This window comes from Lissotriton helveticus, chromosome 2_1 (genome assembly GCF_964261635.1).
Source record: "Lissotriton helveticus chromosome 2_1, aLisHel1.1, whole genome shotgun sequence".
Classification (NCBI taxonomy): Eukaryota; Metazoa; Chordata; class Amphibia; order Caudata; family Salamandridae; genus Lissotriton; species Lissotriton helveticus.
The window spans coordinates 1,504,243,733-1,504,261,481 of NC_136059.1; the positions used below are offsets into that span (position 1 = coordinate 1,504,243,733).

The 17,749-nt window shown below is 48.2% G+C and overlaps 1 protein-coding gene across 1 annotated transcript in view; it reads left to right on the plus strand.

Moving 5' to 3' along the window:
- NUP54 (nucleoporin 54) overlaps window positions 1-17,749 on the plus strand; it is a 150,339-nt gene that overhangs the window by 121,068 nt on the left and 11,522 nt on the right. The window contains exons 10-11 of the mRNA XM_078676389.1: window positions 17,125-17,232; window positions 17,508-17,627. Of these exons, the coding sequence (XP_078532515.1) occupies window positions 17,125-17,232; window positions 17,508-17,627 (228 nt within the window). The remainder of the gene's footprint in view (window positions 1-17,124; window positions 17,233-17,507; window positions 17,628-17,749) is intronic.

The window sequence follows — 17,749 nt, forward strand, 5'->3', positions numbered from 1 at the left end:
GATGCGGAGGTTGCAGCGTCGTGAGCGGGCTTCCAAATCCTCCATCTTGTCTTGCAGTGCTTGTATGATCTTCTCCGGCTTCTTGTGTCCTGTGTCGAGTTCCGTCTGGGCCCCCTCCACCACTGTTATTCTCCTCTGACATGTCAAGTCTCTCGGCATGTTTATCAAGGCGTTCTGCCATACGATCCATCCGATAGGTTAATGCATCAATCTTTGAGCCCAACGATGACCTGCTAGTTTGTAGGCCTTTTTCCACAGATAAGAGCATTTTCTTTATATCAGATCCTACTGTCTGCTCCTCCTCTGATTGTGTGTGCGTACTGTCCACAGCAGGGGCCCCCTGTAGCTGCGAGTGCCTCTGCGCAAAGGGCAATTTGCTCTGCGTTTTGTCCCCCTTCATCATTTTGGCTGTTTGGTCGCAGTGCAGATGGAAGGTCGCGCCACAGACAAAAATTCTGTGTAGACAAGCTGCCAGGTTCTATGATGCAGCTATCTGCAGTCCCACTATGCAGGGTAGGCGAGCTATCTCCACTTTCTTACTCGGGGTCCTGGCATTGCGACTCAAAGCTGCTGTATCGGGTCTGCGCGGCCTGTACACCACTACCGGGTCCACCACGTGGCGCAGACCGCCGTCTGCCGAGCCCCGAAGCACCTGGTCTATTTGTGGCGTATCCCCTCCTGTGCGTGCTCCTTACTGTGTCTCCAGTTGGCCCATGTAGCTCTTATCATTGTGAGGTCGACAGTGTTCGCTCAGCAGGTGGGGGGGTACCAACCACGTGGCACAAGTCACTGCGTGGGCCACTCTTATCTCTCTGCCGCCCCACCTCGCCACACTGTATGTCAGCCGTCCTAGAGGGCACCCGCCGCAGTCAGGCACGTTCCTCCGTCTTTTTTTGGGGGGGGGGGAGGCTCTCTCTGTGCTCAATGGTCCCAATCCGGTTTCCTACCTCCTGGTTTCACGCCGCTGCATAAATGGGGGCACTCGGGAAGTCTCCAACAATAGGGATAGAGTGACCCCATGTCGCGAGGGCGAGGCAGCACTCTCGGCGCTACTTTCCCCCCGCCGTCGCGTAGTAGGTGCCCCCACGCTCTAAGCACCTTGTGTTCCGGGCTTGGTTGCGTGCTTGGGAGTGTTATGCCTCAGGCACTGCCCCGATCCACGACGGGCTCACCTCGGTGCCTCCGCGCTGCAGCAAATCACAGAGGCGCTGGGGCCAGGACGGAGGGGCCCAGTGGTATCATGTAGTCTCCGCGTAGAGATCCCCTGCCACTCCTAGCACCCCGGCTGTGTCGGTCGCTCCAGGGTCCTCGGCCGCTTTGTCTTCTCTCCCCCGGCAATGGTGCTCATACTACCCGTACGTCACGTGACGTACTCCGGCCTCCCGGCTCACTTTAGGTCACGGCTTCAAGGCCTACCCAGTCGCGGTCTGCAGCCGCGTAGTTCCCGGTTCAGGCGCCTCCGAATCTCAGGGGAAAAAGGCTCCGCTGCCAGCGTCGTTAGTTCACCGGTTCAGAAGGGGGTCTGAGACCCTAGTTTGGCATGTTCTTATGCAGGATACTGTAGGATAGGCTGATCGGCGTGGCGGAGCTGCAGGTTCAGGCGGCCATCGCGGTTGCCGGCAAGCCTCTCCCCCCCCCTGCCATTCGATTTAATGAAGGTTAATTCAGGCCTTTTAGATCTTCCTTTTGACCCTGGGTTGTCTATCTTCTGAGAAGGGGTCTATCCTCTCATACAGGGCACTAATTTTCGCATTATGTTATTCAGAATCGGGTCCTCATAGATAATAGGTTGTGCCCACCTATAACATCTTTTTTAACATTGTGACGTAAGAGTCATGCCAGTTAGGCTTTTATATCATATTGTTCCTTGTAGATCGTGGAGATGAGGACCACTCAAGTGTTTCTATTTGGATTCTCAGCGCCATTTACAGTTTCCCCTCTAATCAAATATGGCTCCCGCATATCACTCTGGTGGGGTGGAGTGGGGGGGGGGGGATTGCCGTCCGAACAATCTTATTGTGTCTCGCTTAGTCTGTCATCCAGTTTCATTACTTCTAGTCCTTCGCCAATATCGGGGTAGAGGTTTTTTTGGTCGCGTTATTTTGTGGACCTACACGCTCGTACCAGGCTCGTAGATATCCTGTGGCTTTGCCACCGACTACTTGTCTATTGGTGACTGTCTACTTATCAGGGCTAAACCACACATCGTCTTGGTCTAACATTTTTACTGCGCATTAAGATTTGCCTAATAGTTTTGTGTGGGGATCACTACTACTTTAAATCTACAGCCTACTATCTCTGATTGGCTGGGCTGGAATTGCCTCCCTGCATGAGAACCATAGCATCTACTTCTATGAACTTTTAAATTGAAAATTACTTTACAGTGCTCATACACTTATATGATATAGGTCCAAGACAAGACTTTTCGAACTCTGGTTCATGAGCAAGGCCACGATCCATTAAGCTCTTAATCATTCATCTAGCCTTGAAAAAGTGATGGTACGGATTGGATGTACAGACGAAACACGTGTTGGCTGCTCTTGTTGATGCTTTGATTATCTTCTGTGAAGCCTTTGAATAAATGGAGAAATAAGCATACATGGGCTTTATTTGATTGTGTGTCTTGTCTAAAAGTGAAGACTCATTGATATTTTCAACTTGACCTTGCCATTTTGTATTGAAACTTTGTGATTATTTTGTCACCTGCTTTACATATATTTAGGATTGTGCTCCCTTTGACCCTTTTTTCATGAAAAATGCTCAGCCTGAAAATCTTTCAAACCACATTGGGGACCAGATGGATCTGGAATGGCTTTGTGTCAAGGATTATTAAATGTGCGCTACATAAGCCGCTGACAGACTTCGTGGACGCCGGGCGGCCGCACCTCATTCTCTTAAGTTCTTATAACCGTTTATAGAGTTTCATATATAGTGAAATATATCCATACATCCTTCTTGCGTGATTAGTATTTTATATATTCTTTTCAGTCTTGCTGCACTGATAATCACATGAAACATTCCTGTGAGCAAGAACCAGGAATGTTTTCTGTTTTCGAGGGACACAGACCTATATCTTTGGTTGCTCTGACTCTGTTTCTTGTACTTTATCACATTTTGAAAAAAAATTTTTCTCTAAGTGCACCAGTATTAATGCTTTTGGGGACGTTGGTCTATCAATCTGTATATGTTACTTGGACACAGAGTTTATTTGTGAGATTTTAAGCAAGGTGCCAGTTCTGCGCAGAGATTGGTAATTGGGAAGAATAGAGTGTCTTGTTTATTGGTTACATACATCATTAGGTTTATGTTTACTTTGAGTTGTAGGGCTCTCAAATGTTCTATTGTATATTTTTAGTTAATATGTATATCAAAGAAGTGCTGCACTCCTGTGAGACAGCGGTTCTAGTGGCTAATACAAATACAATTATGATAACAAGTAAGCACAATGGCGATATATCTTGTAAAGACCCTAGTAACATCAGAGGGCAGAAGGGACAATCTACACAGTTTGATTCTTGGATAATTTAATATATACCGTTCAATAGTATAAAACACTTTCTATACATTTCATAAAGCGCAACACTATGTGCATTGTGCCCTCAAGTGAAACATGAAAACAAAGAGCATTTGTGACTATTTACAATGTGCAATGTATGGTTTTCATGAAAACAGAAATCGACCATTCAATTATTTCTTTTGTAAGCAGCCTCAGTGTATGATTACACCGGCTGTGATTAGGTCTGATCTGTTAAGTTGCCGACGACGTTTCGACCCACTATGTGTGAGGGGTCTCTTCAGGACTGTTAGTGTAGGGACATCTGTAGTTATGTAGCACAGCCTGAGAGTGATGTGACCCCAGAGTGGTGAAAAGGAATTAAAGGAACTCACGTGAGGACCCGGCCGGGTTCCTCACTTTGAGGTGAAAATAGCTGGCTCTCTTGTTTTTCAAAAACGGGCTCTTGCGATGCTCTGCATTCGTCCGTGGTAATGTGCTATCCTCGGAGATTCCCGAGGGCTGTTTGTCCTTCTCTGCGGAACGGTCTTTGACTTGTTGAAAGGCCCGCGAGTTAATCAACGGCCTTGGCGTGTGTGTATACGCTCATGGTGCAATGACCTCGCATCATGAGCGGACGAATGCAGGGCATCGCAAGAATGCAAAAATATATCGCCATTGTGCTTACTTGTTATCATAATTGTATTTGTATTAGCCACTAGAACTGCTGTCTTTCTATATAAACCCAATACCCTGGTTCCAAGTGAGTAGGGTTTCCCTGTCCTTAGTTGTGGCACTCCTGTGAGAGGCAGTCTTGCTGAAACGTGCATAGAGAGGATTCGAGTGCATTCAGAATTCTAGCCACTGGATATTTACTATCTTCAAGCGAATTATAACTATTGGAATATGTGTAATGTTTTAACATTGCTTTAATAACTACATAGAAAAGTGCATATTTCCTTTACTGTCACAAAAATGTGTACCACTACAAAATTACAAGATATGTAATGAATTGAAATAATCATGATGTAGAGTTCTTTGTATGTATGACTGATGTGAGAAGTTGTGGATGAGCGTGGCAAATGAGGATTGAGTGTATGGATCTTGTATTTTAGAATGATTGTTTATATACATATGATGTTGTGTTGACTTAATTATTGACCAATAAAATATGTTTGATAATTTTCTATATTCATGCAGTTTAGAGCCCATTCATTATGAATAATTGTGTGTTTGATGCAGAAGTAGGTTTCCTGAGGATTTGCACTATTGTTATTTCCTTCCCCAGCCTCAGGAACACTGATTTGTTGTAGGGGGTCCCTTTGCTATTTGCGTAGTGAACTTATACGTCACTCCATATGCTGCCCACATGTGTTTTAGGAACCCATGTACATGTACATGTATTTATATAGCGCAAATCACCGACACGGTATCTAAGCGCTTGCTTAGGGAACCCGTCCTGGTATTCCCCTGTGAGATACCCCGGCAGGGTATCCACAAGGTGAAAGCCAGGCATCCCGCCGCGAGGGGCCGTAGTGGAGATTAAGCAAGCTATTGCCCAGAGTCGCAGAGTGTGACCCCGTGAGTCGAGTAGGCACCGGAGCGAGAATTATCGAGTCCGTGGAATTTTAGAGCCCGAGACCCGCCGAGGCGGGGAATCGAACCCTGGTCCACGGCCGATCTCAGCTTCCGGGTCTGCCGCCTCTAACCGCTGAGCCACACTTCTCCACAGACATGAAGTTTGTACCTCTGTCTGACACCACCTCCTCCTTAGGAAAACCCAACTTGTTTAAGATACCAGTGAGGGTCCTAACCACTTAGTTCTAAGGGAAATTGATTCCGGGTACCTTGTAACATGATCCAGTACTACCAATATGTCTGTCCCCTGATGTAGTCGGTGGGTCAAGGGGACCGACAATGTCAACCCCTACCCTTTCAGAGGGATCCCCAACCACTAGAAACGGGACTAGGGGGCCTTTGAATGGCCACCTTTCTTACCACTGGCTTGACAGGTGGCACAGGAGTTTCAAAACTCCTTCACCTTCTGGGGCATACCAGGCCAGTAGACGTTGGTGACTAAATTACTCCACGTTTTGGCCTGGCCAAGATGCACAGCTTTGGGAGGGAGGGATGTTTGTCATGATCCAGTGCGAGCAGGAACTCTCTATACTGCTGAGGCACTACCACTATCCTAGTATCACCAGGATTGGGGACTCTGGCCTCAGTGTAGAGGAGTCCCTCTTCCCAATAGGTTCTATGGGAGCCACTGACGTCTCCCTTTTCCTGATCAACAGCTTGCTGTCTCATGTTTTCAAGAGTGGTATTGGTCCTCTGTCCTTGGTACAGATTTTCACTAGAGAGCGCCCTGAGCCCAAAAGCTTTGCTTTTAAGGCCCAAGTTTGTGAAGCTCAGTTCCTTCTGGGGCTGACAGGTCGTCGGCCTCGGTACAGGGGGCCTGAGCTTGTGGCTTTTCAGAAGCTGGTTTCCCAGTCTTCTTGCATTTTCTCTTGGAAGGTTTGGCCATTAATCCTGGTTCCAACTCTTATTCTTCACCCTGGGCTTTGCATCGTGATTTGTTTATATACACACACACACCCATTCAGGTATACCCAGCATAGCTGCATGGGTCTTTCTTTCGACCTCAGCACATGCTGAGGACTCCAGAACATTTCCCAGCAGACAGGCTACAGGAATTGCAGAGGATACCACCACCTTATTTTGGTCAGTAATCCCTCCTTCTAAGGCCACCATTGCCATAGGCTGGACCTTATTGTGGTTCTCAGCACCCTTATCCTGGTACACACCCTTAGCCTGTTTATTGTTTTGGGGCCCACCCTCCTGAACAGGTTTTTAGGCGCCTATTGAAGACTCTTAGCTTTTATCCTTTGACTGATCACCATCTTTCCCTTTGGGGATAGGGGGACTTAGTAACCCCTTTCTCTTGGTCACCCCACCATGGGTTGTTTTGGTTACCCATGTCTTGACCCAGTGGTCTGCCTTCTTCCCCAATCCTTGAGGAGAAAGTGTACCTAGCAGGTACTGATGTAATTTCTCAGGAACATAATTACTCAACAGATGCTCTTTCATAATAAGCTTATAAAGACCATCATAGTCTTGTACATTGTTCCCTTTCAACCAGCAACCTAGTGTCTTCACAGAAAAGTCTACACAATTTACCTAGGTCTGACTCTGGGGTTTATGGGTTTTTCTGAACCTGATCCTGTATTCTTCAGTGGTGAGTCCAAAGCCCTCAATCAGGGTATCCTTAATGAGGTCACAGGACTCTGCATCTGCCTCATTCAGTGTCAGGAGCCTATCCCCACAATTGCCTGAGAACAGCTCCCAGAGAAGAGAGCTCAAATACTTCTTGTTGAGCTGCCTCATTTTATAAGCCCTTTCAAAGGCTCTAAACAATTTGGGGATGATATCACCCTCTGTGTATTTGGGGACAATCCCTTTGGGGATTTTAGGTTCGAAAGCTTCACCCTTCTCCCTATTAGATTTTGCTGCTACCAGAGATGGGTCCTAGGCCCATCCCAAGTCTTTCCTTTTCTATAGCCAGGGGTTTAGCCTTTAATGCTATCCTATTGACTAGTTTCTGAAGATCGGTATCTTCACTCTCTAACTTCTGAGTTACTACTAGTAGTACTCTCAGCGGTATTGCTTTCTGTCTGATTGCTGCTGGAATCATCATCAAATACATCCACTTTAGCATCCTCTACCCCTTCTGCAAGGGGGGCTTCTGCCTCAGAAATGGTCCGAGCTTTTTTTGCAAACTACTTCTTGCGATACGCCATTGTGGGGCTACGCCCCATGGTGAGGTTCCATTCTCGGCAGAGGGTCTTAACTCTGAACAACTTAAGGTATTTGTAGGGCCCCAGGTTAGGCTCCCGAGAAGTACCTGTCTCAGACATGGTTTTAATATAGTTGGGACCTTTTAAGAGAACTACAAAAAATACTGCATACCTTCTAAAGGCCTAACTTACTTAAATACTTTTAAAATTCTAAGCAGTTTTACTGAGTGGCAATACAAGGATCTATCAGCTAGTTTAAAACAGTTTTGGAAAAATTCGGAATCAGTAAAAAAATAGTTTTAACTAATGGCAATGTTGGATTCCTTAGTGGAATCCCTTATTAACCAAGTGGTACAGCAGCTGTCAAGCCTTGTATCCCGCCGCTGGACCACCAATTTAGGAAGCTGGCTCTTTATATGATATATCAAATGAGAAAGATTGTGCAAATAGTCCAGGGTTCCCTTATTAGAGGACAGCCTTATTAGAGGACAGGGGCTTGCTCTAACAATCCCAAGGTGTTCTTATAGGGTATAATGTGGTTGAGCAACCTTGGGCTTTTCAAAGAGACATTTGACATCTGTAAATACACTCACTAGCCAATAAATGATGCACACAACTCGATGAGAAGATCCATACCAATTTATAAAAATAACGGGGATCTTTATATATATATATATCTATCAGAATCCATTTGATCAGATAACTACATGTTCGAGGCATGTGGGCTGCTGAATTCATATCTATAGCATAGATTTCCGCCTAGTGTTGGGTCCGGATGATTGCACATTGTTGTCCTGGAAGAGTCTTCGAAGTATCACGAGATAGGTGGCTCCTCCCCTGGACTACAGTGCGCATGGGCATCGACTCCATCCCCAGATTGTTTTTTTCCGCCATTGGGTTCGGATGTATATTCGACATCTCCGGTTCGGAATCGATATAGATTTTTCTTAAGGCCCGAAGGCCTTATCCTATACCGTCGGTATTGTTTGCGTTCGGTCCCAGCTCTGTTCCGGCTCAGTTCCGAGTCGGACGTCCAGAGGAGTCGCGTGGCTCTTCGGTACTCTGGGCCCAGTCGACGCAGCAAGACTTTCGACGACATCATGGAACGGAGTCCGTTCAAGAAATGTCTTGTGTGCGGATCTAAGTACCCACACATCGACGTCCACCCTGTGTGCAACAAGTGCCTGTCGCCGGACCACGATGAAGCCAACTGTATGGCTTGTTCTAGGTTTCGTTCGAAGAAAACGATTCGACTTCGGCGCGTGGCGCGCCAGGAGGCCCGGCAGTCGGCCCCGGCACCGGTTGACATCTTCGACAGAGAAGAAGCAGACGAGCAAGAAGTAAATCTTCAAGTTTCCCTTCCTGCGGAGGAGATCGACTACGGATACGACGCAGACGTCGAGGTGGTCGAGGCAGGAGAAGTCGTTGACGAGGTAGGAGACGACAATGAGGCCTACGGGGCCACAGAAGATAGCTCGTGTGAAGAGCTAAGCCCCGTACGAACAATTACTACGGCTCAGGTCGAGGGATCGCCACACGGCCTTACCGAAGACCTTCCACCCAGATCCACGGCCTCGCCTACGGGCCCGGCTACAGACACTTCTGCGGAGCCGACGTTGGTCAAAATGAAACCGAAACCTTCGGTGTCGGCGAAAGGAATTGAGACGCCATCGAAACAGAAGACGTCTGTCCCTCCGGCCGCCTCCTTGTCTTCAGACACGTCGGGGCAGCCGAAGCCGAAGAAGGCTGTCGACCCGGGAAAGTCGGTCAAGGGCGCCGAGTCAAAGTCGGTCAAGGCCGTCGTCCCAAAATCGGCAAAGGGCGTCGAACCGAAGACTGGGGCCCCGCACCCCGTAGTCAAGGCCACCGGCACGACACCGTCGGCGCAGAAGGCCGTCGGCACGGAAGGAGGACACAGCGCGCCGAAAAAGGCTGTACCGGATAAAAACAAGGCATCGACGCTCCAGTCTTCACTCGCTGGTGGACCGAAGACATCTGTCGGATCGACGAAACCGTCCGCTTCCTTTACGAAGCAGGTGTCGGATTCTCTTCAACGCATCAGGAACAAGGCTTCCGCGTCCGCACCGAAGGTAGCACCAAAGGCGTTCGCACCACGGTCGGTCACCGAAGCGCCCGTACCTGTGTCTACGGCGCCGAAGCCTTCTCAGCCGCATGGGAGCTTGAAACCTCGACAACCCTCGGGGGAGGAGCAGTCGGAACACTATATCGACGCCGACACCGGGAAACTCACCCTCTACAAGAGGAAGATCACGGCAACCCAGCCTTTGGAGCCCTACACGATTCCTTTGAAGCGCAAAAAGCCTGCTGCGGAATCCCCAGTTCTGGTGGAGCCTCTTGCTTCACGGACTCCACGAGTGGCTACACCCTCACCCACTTATTCGGATGTGGAGGGTGGAGATGGTGATGACGAGGAGTATAGCTTTCCTGCCAACACTGATCCTGAGGATCGCCACGACTCATGGGCAGATGCAGGTGACCCAGGGGATCAGCAAACTGCCCAGGACCCACAGGTGTACGCTGTCAAGACCTCTCCTACTGAGGATTCGGCTGCATTTAATGCTCTAATTGAGAGGGCGGAAAACAACCACGACGTGGAGCTCCACACTGACCCTATCGAAGTGGACTTCCTTTTTGATACCTTTTCCACAGCAGAAAAGACTTTCAAGACTCTCCCCATGCTGAAAGGGGTTCTCAAACATGCTGCAGACATTTTTAAGGAACCCACACGGGCCAGGGTGGTCAACCCTAGGATTGAAAAAATATATATGCCTGCGCCTGGCGACCCCACCTACATTAAAGGCCAGTTGCCATTGGACTCTCTGGTCGTTTCTAATGCCCGGAAGAGGGCGAACTCGCAGACCACTGGTGATGCTCCTCCCCCAGACAAGGAATCTAAAGTGCTGGAGGCATCAGGGAAGAGGGTGGCGGCTCAGGCGGCCAATATCTGGCATATCTCTAACACTCAGGCGCTCCTGGCCAGATATGACAGGGCCCACTATGACACACTAGAGACCCTGTTGCAACATCTTCCAGATCAGTATAAAGAGGCTGCTGAGATGCTTATTCAGGAAGGGAAGCTTATCTCCAACGCTTTGATTAAATGTGCACTGGACGTGGCGGACACCGCGGCCAGGGCCATTAACACCAGTGTCATGTTGAGACGTCAGGCCTGGCTCAGAATCTCCGGTTTCAAGCCGGAGATACAGACTACCATCCTCAATCAGCCAGTAAACCCAGACAGGTTATTTGGTCCTGAGGTGGATACCACCTTAGAAAAGATAAAAAAGGATACAGAAACTGCAAAATCCATGGGGGCTCTCCAGTCCCAGCAGTTTCGGGGAAGCTCTTTTCGTCGCTCAAGCAATAGAGGTGTTTCCAGAGGCCAAATGTCCCAGCAAACCCAATACAATAAAGGTGGGGCGCAGTCCTCTTACACCAAGCAGAGTAGAGGCGGCTATCGGGGCAACAGCACCAAGGGCAGAGGTCGTGGAAATAACTCCCGCTCCTCCGCCACCAGTAAACAGTGACGCCCTGTCACTGCCCCCCCACCATACTACTCCTGTCGGGGGGAGACTCCAGCAGTTCCTGCCCATCTGGAAATCCATCACCACAGACAGGTGGGTCAGGAAACTTATCCAGTTCGGTTATTGTCTGGAGTTAACATCCACTCCACCCAACATGCCACCAAAACACCGTCCTATGTCCACAGAGCATTTGCACTTATTGCAGCAGGAGGTACTAGTCATGCTGCAAAAAGGGGCAATCGAGCTCGTGCCAGTGGAGGAAGAAGGCACGGGAGTGTACTCCCTGTACTTCTTAATCCCGAAAAAAGACGGATCCCTCAGACCCATACTGGACCTCAGACCCCTGAATCAGTACATTCTATCAGGACACTTTCATATGCTCACACTGCAGCAGGTTCTCCCGTTGCTCAATCAGGGAGACTTCCTCGCAACCTTGGATCTCAAGGATGCCTATTTCCACATTCCACTGCATCCATCACACAGAAAATACCTCAGGTTCACTATTCAGGGTCGGCATTATCAGTTCAAGGTCTTGCCTTTCGGGGTGACCACAGCGCCCAGGGTGTTCACGAAATGTCTGGCCACAGTAGCTGCGCACCTCAGGAGGCAGAACGTTCACGTTTACCCTTATCTGGACGACTGGCTTGTCCACGCAAAGTCGGCCCAGCAGTGCGGCGCCAGCATGTTCCACACCATTCACCTCCTTCACGATCTGGGATTCTCGCTGAATTATCCCAAGTCGCACCTTCAGCCAGCCCATGTGCGACAATATCTGGGCGACGATCGATACGCTGGCAGCCACAGCTCAGCCGAATTCTGTGCGGGTCGACAGCATTCAGTCACTGATCCAAAAGTTCAGACCGCAACACTCGCTTCCGGCGAGAGTGTTCATGCAGTTGATAGGCATGATGGCCTCCTGCATCTTCATAGTCCCGCACGCGAGGCTACATATGCGTCCGCTCCAAGAATGCTTGGCTCATCAGTGGACTCAGGCTCACGGACAGTTGAGCGACCTAGTGTTGGTGACCGGTCGGGCATACAGCTCTCTGCATTGGTGGAATCCACACAACCTTTGCAAGGGCTGACCGTTCCAGGAGCCTGTGCCACAGATTATCCTGACGACAGACGCATCTCTCCAGGGATGGGGAGCTCATGTACTCCACTACACGGTGCAGGGACTATGGGCAACGCAGCAGAAGAAGATGCACATCAACTACCTAGAACTGATGGCAATCTTCATGGCATTGAAGGCATTCAAAGTACATCTCTGCAACAACGTCGTGTTGATCCGGACAGACAACATGACGGCCATGTACTACATTCAAAAGCAGGGAGGTACACACTCTCCGCAGTTGTCTCATCTGACTCAGAGCATGTGGAAGTGGGCCATTCAGAGGAACATCTTCCTCATGGCGGAACACCTCCCGGGCAAGGACAATCCGATGGCGGATCTGCTCAGCAGGTACAGTCACCAGATGCACGAGTGGGAGATGCATCCATCAGTACTCCGCCCGCACTTCCAGCAGTGGGGTCATCCAGAGATAGACCTGTTTGCCACAAGGGAAAACGCAAAATGCCAAAGCTTTGCCGCCAGGTTCCCTCACCCACAGTCGCAGGGCAATGCGATATGGATTAACTTGTCAGGCAGATTTGCGTACGCTTTTCCCCCAGCACCTCTCATACCGCTGGTGGCCCGAAAGCTAAAGCAACACTCGATGACACTCATCCTGGTTGCTCCAACGTGGGCACGCCAACCATGGTACACCACGTTTCTAGAACTCTCCGTGGTACCGCATCAAAGGCTGCACCTCACACCCAGGCTTTTGACGCAGAGCCGTGGCGACATTCAGCATCCAGACCCGCACCAGCTCAACCTGGCGATCTGGCTCCTGAAGTCTTAGAGTTTGGCTACCTTGACTTGCCTCCTGCATGCATGGATATCATACGGGAGGCTAGAAAGCCCACCACCAGGGCCTGCTATGCAGCAAAATGGAAGCGGTTTGTCATTTACTGTACTGAACACAACATCAACCCGCTAGATGCATCCATTCCCAACATCATCTGTTATTTGTTACATCTTTACAAATGCAATCTAGCATATGCTTCCATTCGGATACACTTATCCGCCATAGCGGCTTATCTCCAAAACAGGCAGCATCTCTCCGTTTTCAGAGTGCCTGCCATTAAGGCCTTCCTAGAGGGACTTAAACGGGTCATCCCTCCCAGGACCCCTCCGGCTCCTGTATGGAACCTCAATGTGGTCCTCACCAGGTTGATGGGCCCACCTTTTGAGCCTCTACATTCCTGTGAGATTCAGTTCTTAACATGGAAAGTGGCGTTTCTCATAGCCATTACGTCTCTGCGACGTGTTAGTGAGCTACAGGCACTCACTGTACAAGAGCCATTCATACAAATTCACTCCAACAGGGTGGTGCTGCGCACTAACCCTAAATTTCTTCCTAAAGTGGTTTCGCAGTTCCATGTCAATCAGACCATTGAGCTGCCCGCGTTCTTTCAAAACCCAGAGACAGTGGCAGAAAGAATGCTCCACACTCTTGATGTCAAACGAGCTTTGATGTATTACATCGATAGGACAAAGGATTTTAGGAAGACACAGCAACTCTTTGTTGCCTTTTCAGCCCAGCACAAAGGCAACCCCATTTCCAAAGCAGGTATAGCCAGGTGGATCGTTAAGTGTATTCAGATTTGCTATCACAAGGCTAAGCGCACTTTAACGGTCCCCCCCAGAGCCCACTCCACCCGCAAGTTGGGGGCCTCCATGGCTTTCCTTGGTAATATCCCTTTGGAAGACATTTGTAGAGCAGCCTCATGGTCTACCCCACACACATTTACTAAACACTACTGTGTAGATGTGCACTCCAAGCAGCTGTAGGGCAGGCTGTTCTAAAGACACTTTTTCAGACATCTGCTGCTGGCACAGGCGGCCGCCGTTGATGGAGGGACTGCTATTTATTCTATGCTATAGATATGAATTCAGCAGCCCACATGCCTCGAACTGAATATGCTACTTACCAGTATGCATCTGTTCTTGGCATGTAGGGCTGCTGACATTCATATCGCCCGCCCTCCTCCCCGGCGCCTGTAGCGGCTGCAGAATTTACACTTACTCTTAGCATGGTCATCGCTCACACTGTTACACTCCATCTTCACCACAATGGCTAAAAACAATCTGGGGATGAAGTCGATGCCCATGCGCACTGTAGTCCAGGGGAGGAGCCACCTATCTCGTGATACTTCGAAGACTCTTCCAGGACAACAATGTGCAATCATCCGGACCCAACACTAGGCGGCGATCTATGCTATAGATATGAATGTCAGCAGCCCTACATGCCAAGAACAGATGCATACTGGTAAGTAGCATATTCATTTTCAAGTGAATTACCTTTTGTATAAAAAAAGTCGACACTGCAATTTTCAGCAGTTGCAATGTTATCATATTGGAGGAAAAGCAAGTGCAGAATTTAGGTGCAGTACATCGACTTATGGGACCAATCTCCTGGACTTGAGGCAAGTGGTGGGCAAGGTCCAAGGCAGCACCAGCATAACACCACCAGCGGCACTAGGCCAGACAGGTGCAGCGTTGTAAAACTGCATTGGTGTCAAGTGTTGGTCTATAGGGATCGGTCTTTGCATAAAGAGACTGCAGACTTTGACTGGGAGTCCAGTCGTGCTGAACCAACGGGGGAGAAGGGGAGGCGCTCAGGCCTCTTTAAGCTTGGGGATGTAGGGACACCTTTGGTCCTCTTCTTCATGGCCCAGGGGTAACGAGAATAGAGATGTCTTTAGGCGTCGAGTTTTATTTACTGGGAAACAGTTGGTAGAGGGGAGCTGCATGCATAGGCTGCAGGTGACGTCTGAGAGTCAACAAGAGGCCAAACCACTGTCAAATCGGTCTCTGGAGCTCTAGGGGACCACACTGGCGCAGTTGGCCCACTTCAACTCTGGTTTGGAGCGACGTGTACAGTGATGTCATCAGGCGTAGGGTTTTTGGGGTCTTGAAGTCCTCTCTGGAGCCTACAGAATACAGGGAAGCCGGTCTGCTACTTCAAGCAAGTTATTGGTTCCTGTGTGAAGGGTTGGCAGGTCTCCCAGGCTTTGGAAACACAGCAGCTGCAGGACAAGTTGTCTTTTAGCGCAATTGTCGAAATCAACAGGTTGGCCGACAGGGTTGGTACCAGGTCAGTTGCTGGGTCTTCTGTTCGTGCTCTGTGTGACTTTTCACTTCCGTTTTCTTCTTTCCATGGGCTCCCCAAATACTGAATTTAGGAGAGTCACTACACCCCCTATATGGCCGCTTCCTGGTGGAAGGTTGCATAACTCTGTCCCAGAGTTCTACATTTGCAGACACCAAGACGGCCACTTCTGAAAAGTCGTGCCCACATAAGGACCTGGCCTGGCAGTTCAGGCTGAACTGTTCCCATTGGGCACAGGGTCAAGACTGATTTGACGATGACTGGGTTCAAACTGGATTGGTATGGGGAGCAAAAAAAACGATGTATTTAGGCCCAGATCTCTGTACTGGGTGAATGTATGACCTAGTTCTGCATTCTGTCCTTCAATTGTTCTTTTTGCGCATCAGCTTAGGTCACCTTAGAGGTAGAACTAACCTGGAGGTGGGCACGCCTAACTGACTAGCTAATTTTCCAACCTGTATAGGTGCCAAAAGGATCTGGACAAAAGGAAGCCGGGAGGAGAGGGGAGCAGATTTTGAATTTCAAAGGCTGTGATCAGCAGGCCATCCTGTGGGAGGGGGGTGCAACACCCCTTTCCTGAGCAGGCTTTGTTTCTGACCTCCTGAGAGCAAAGGCTCTCACCCTTGGGGGTCAGACACACTTCTCTGGTGGCTGGCTGGCAGAAATCCTTCAGCCAGCACACCAGAGGCTGGTAGGTTTTCAGGGTGTACCTCTAGGGTGCCCTCTGAGGGCATGTATTATTAAATCCAACACTGGAATCAGTGTGTTTTTATTAATACAAGATGTTTGATACCAAACATCCCTATTTTCAGTGAAGTCATCCTGTAGCTGGGGAACTTTTTTCTCCAGTTCCCAGCACATGTTCTGAAATGACTTCTCAGTTCGCTTGCACTGGCAGTAATAGAACTGACCAGCACAGGGACATATCTGCTCTGGCAGGTATGCCCTCACATTTAATATAAAGCACCTTGCCATAGGGCTGTAAGGCCTTCTTCTGTAGGGATGACTTACAAATACTTTATGCTGTGTTAGGGAACATGGAAGACCGGGATGTGTATCATGACGTGTTTTCACTTTTGCCTACACCAAAACACGCAGCCTGCAATGGCAGTCTTGCATGGGTCTGGTGAGGGGTCTCTTAGGGTGGCACCCATTGTGCTGCAGCCCTTGTGGACCATCTCTAGTACCTCAGGCCCTAGGTACCAGGGGTATCATTTACTAGGGACTTGCAGAGGGTGCCAACGGTATTGCAAACTGGGGAAACAATTGTAAAATTTTAGGAAAGCGTGCAGGAACTGGGGACCTGATTAGCAGGAACCCAGTGCTCTTCCAGTCTAAATTGCTTCAAATACCAGGCAAAAAGTGGGGGTGACCATGTAAAAAAGGGCAGTTTCTTACACCATTCCTTTTGGATTTCACATCCTTTTTTTTTTTTTTACTATAACCAGAATTTCTCCCCCGTGCATGGCATAGCCCCTTTACGTTTTTTATCCTAAAAGGAGCCTGTATACATATGTAATATACATGACAGTTGTAGAAATGATGCAGTATGTAAATAATTCAAAAAAAGAAAAGAAAATGAGATGTTGAACACTTAATGATGTTTCTCTGTCTGTCTTCCAACACAAATATGGTAAAGTACCAATTCTTTCAATGAAAAATCGTTTGCAGCACTTACAGGCCGTGACCCAAAGCCAGGAGGAGTGTTTTGTATTTTTCCTTTGTATTTTAAATTTCAGAAATGATGTTTGATTCCTGCAGTGACTGCATAGCAGAGAAGTTGTGAGCTACAGTAATCCTTTTTTAAATTGGTCAGAAAGTTGATCTGCACGATGTTTAACTTGACAATAGAAAACCATTTGAAAGCATGCATACAGTTGAGAACAGTCCCTGTTGCATAATTGGGAAAACAGTGAATGCCACTTTCAGTCGTTTTTTGTGTTCCTTTACTCCATCACCTTGAGGCCACGATTGCAGAGTATAATTTTTTCGAAAGGAGTACCTATTGGAGATAGTTTTTATAGAGATTAAAGTTGAAGCAAATGATTTGTTCAGGTTGTAATTATCTTTGTCTTCAGATTATATCCGAAGATATCAGTGAGTTGCAGAAAAACCAAGCCACAACAATGGCAAAAATTGCGCAGTATAAAAGGAAACTGATGGACCTGTCACATAGAGCACTTCTGGTAAGTACAGAAATTGTGTTTATATTTAATTTTACTTTGCATATTAATCTTTGTGACTACATTTTTACTTTGAATGGGATATGTTAAAGTACAAAGGCAGAAGAAGTTACAATATCTGTTAAAGAAAGTATTCTTATTAAACTGTTGCTCTTTTGGATGTTGATTTTTGATTTACACATGTTGTCATTCCCTCTGACACTATGTCAAATGTACTTCATAAGAGCTTTTAGCAGTCTGGTAACTCTGTTTGACCATTTATTTTTCATAATTTGCAGGTTTTGATTAAACAAGAGATTCAAAGAAAAAGCGGTTATGCCATTCAGGCTGACGAGGAACAGCTTCGAGTACAGTTGGACACAATTCAGTGTGAACTCAATGCACCTACTCAGTTTAAGGTGAGACATTGACTGCTGTGATCAATTGAATTGTTGGTTTACTGGGTTGTGAACCTTGGTCAAGGAGCAACCACAATCCTTGTACGGGTAAGGCTCAAGCAAACCAAAATTGTTCCATGCCA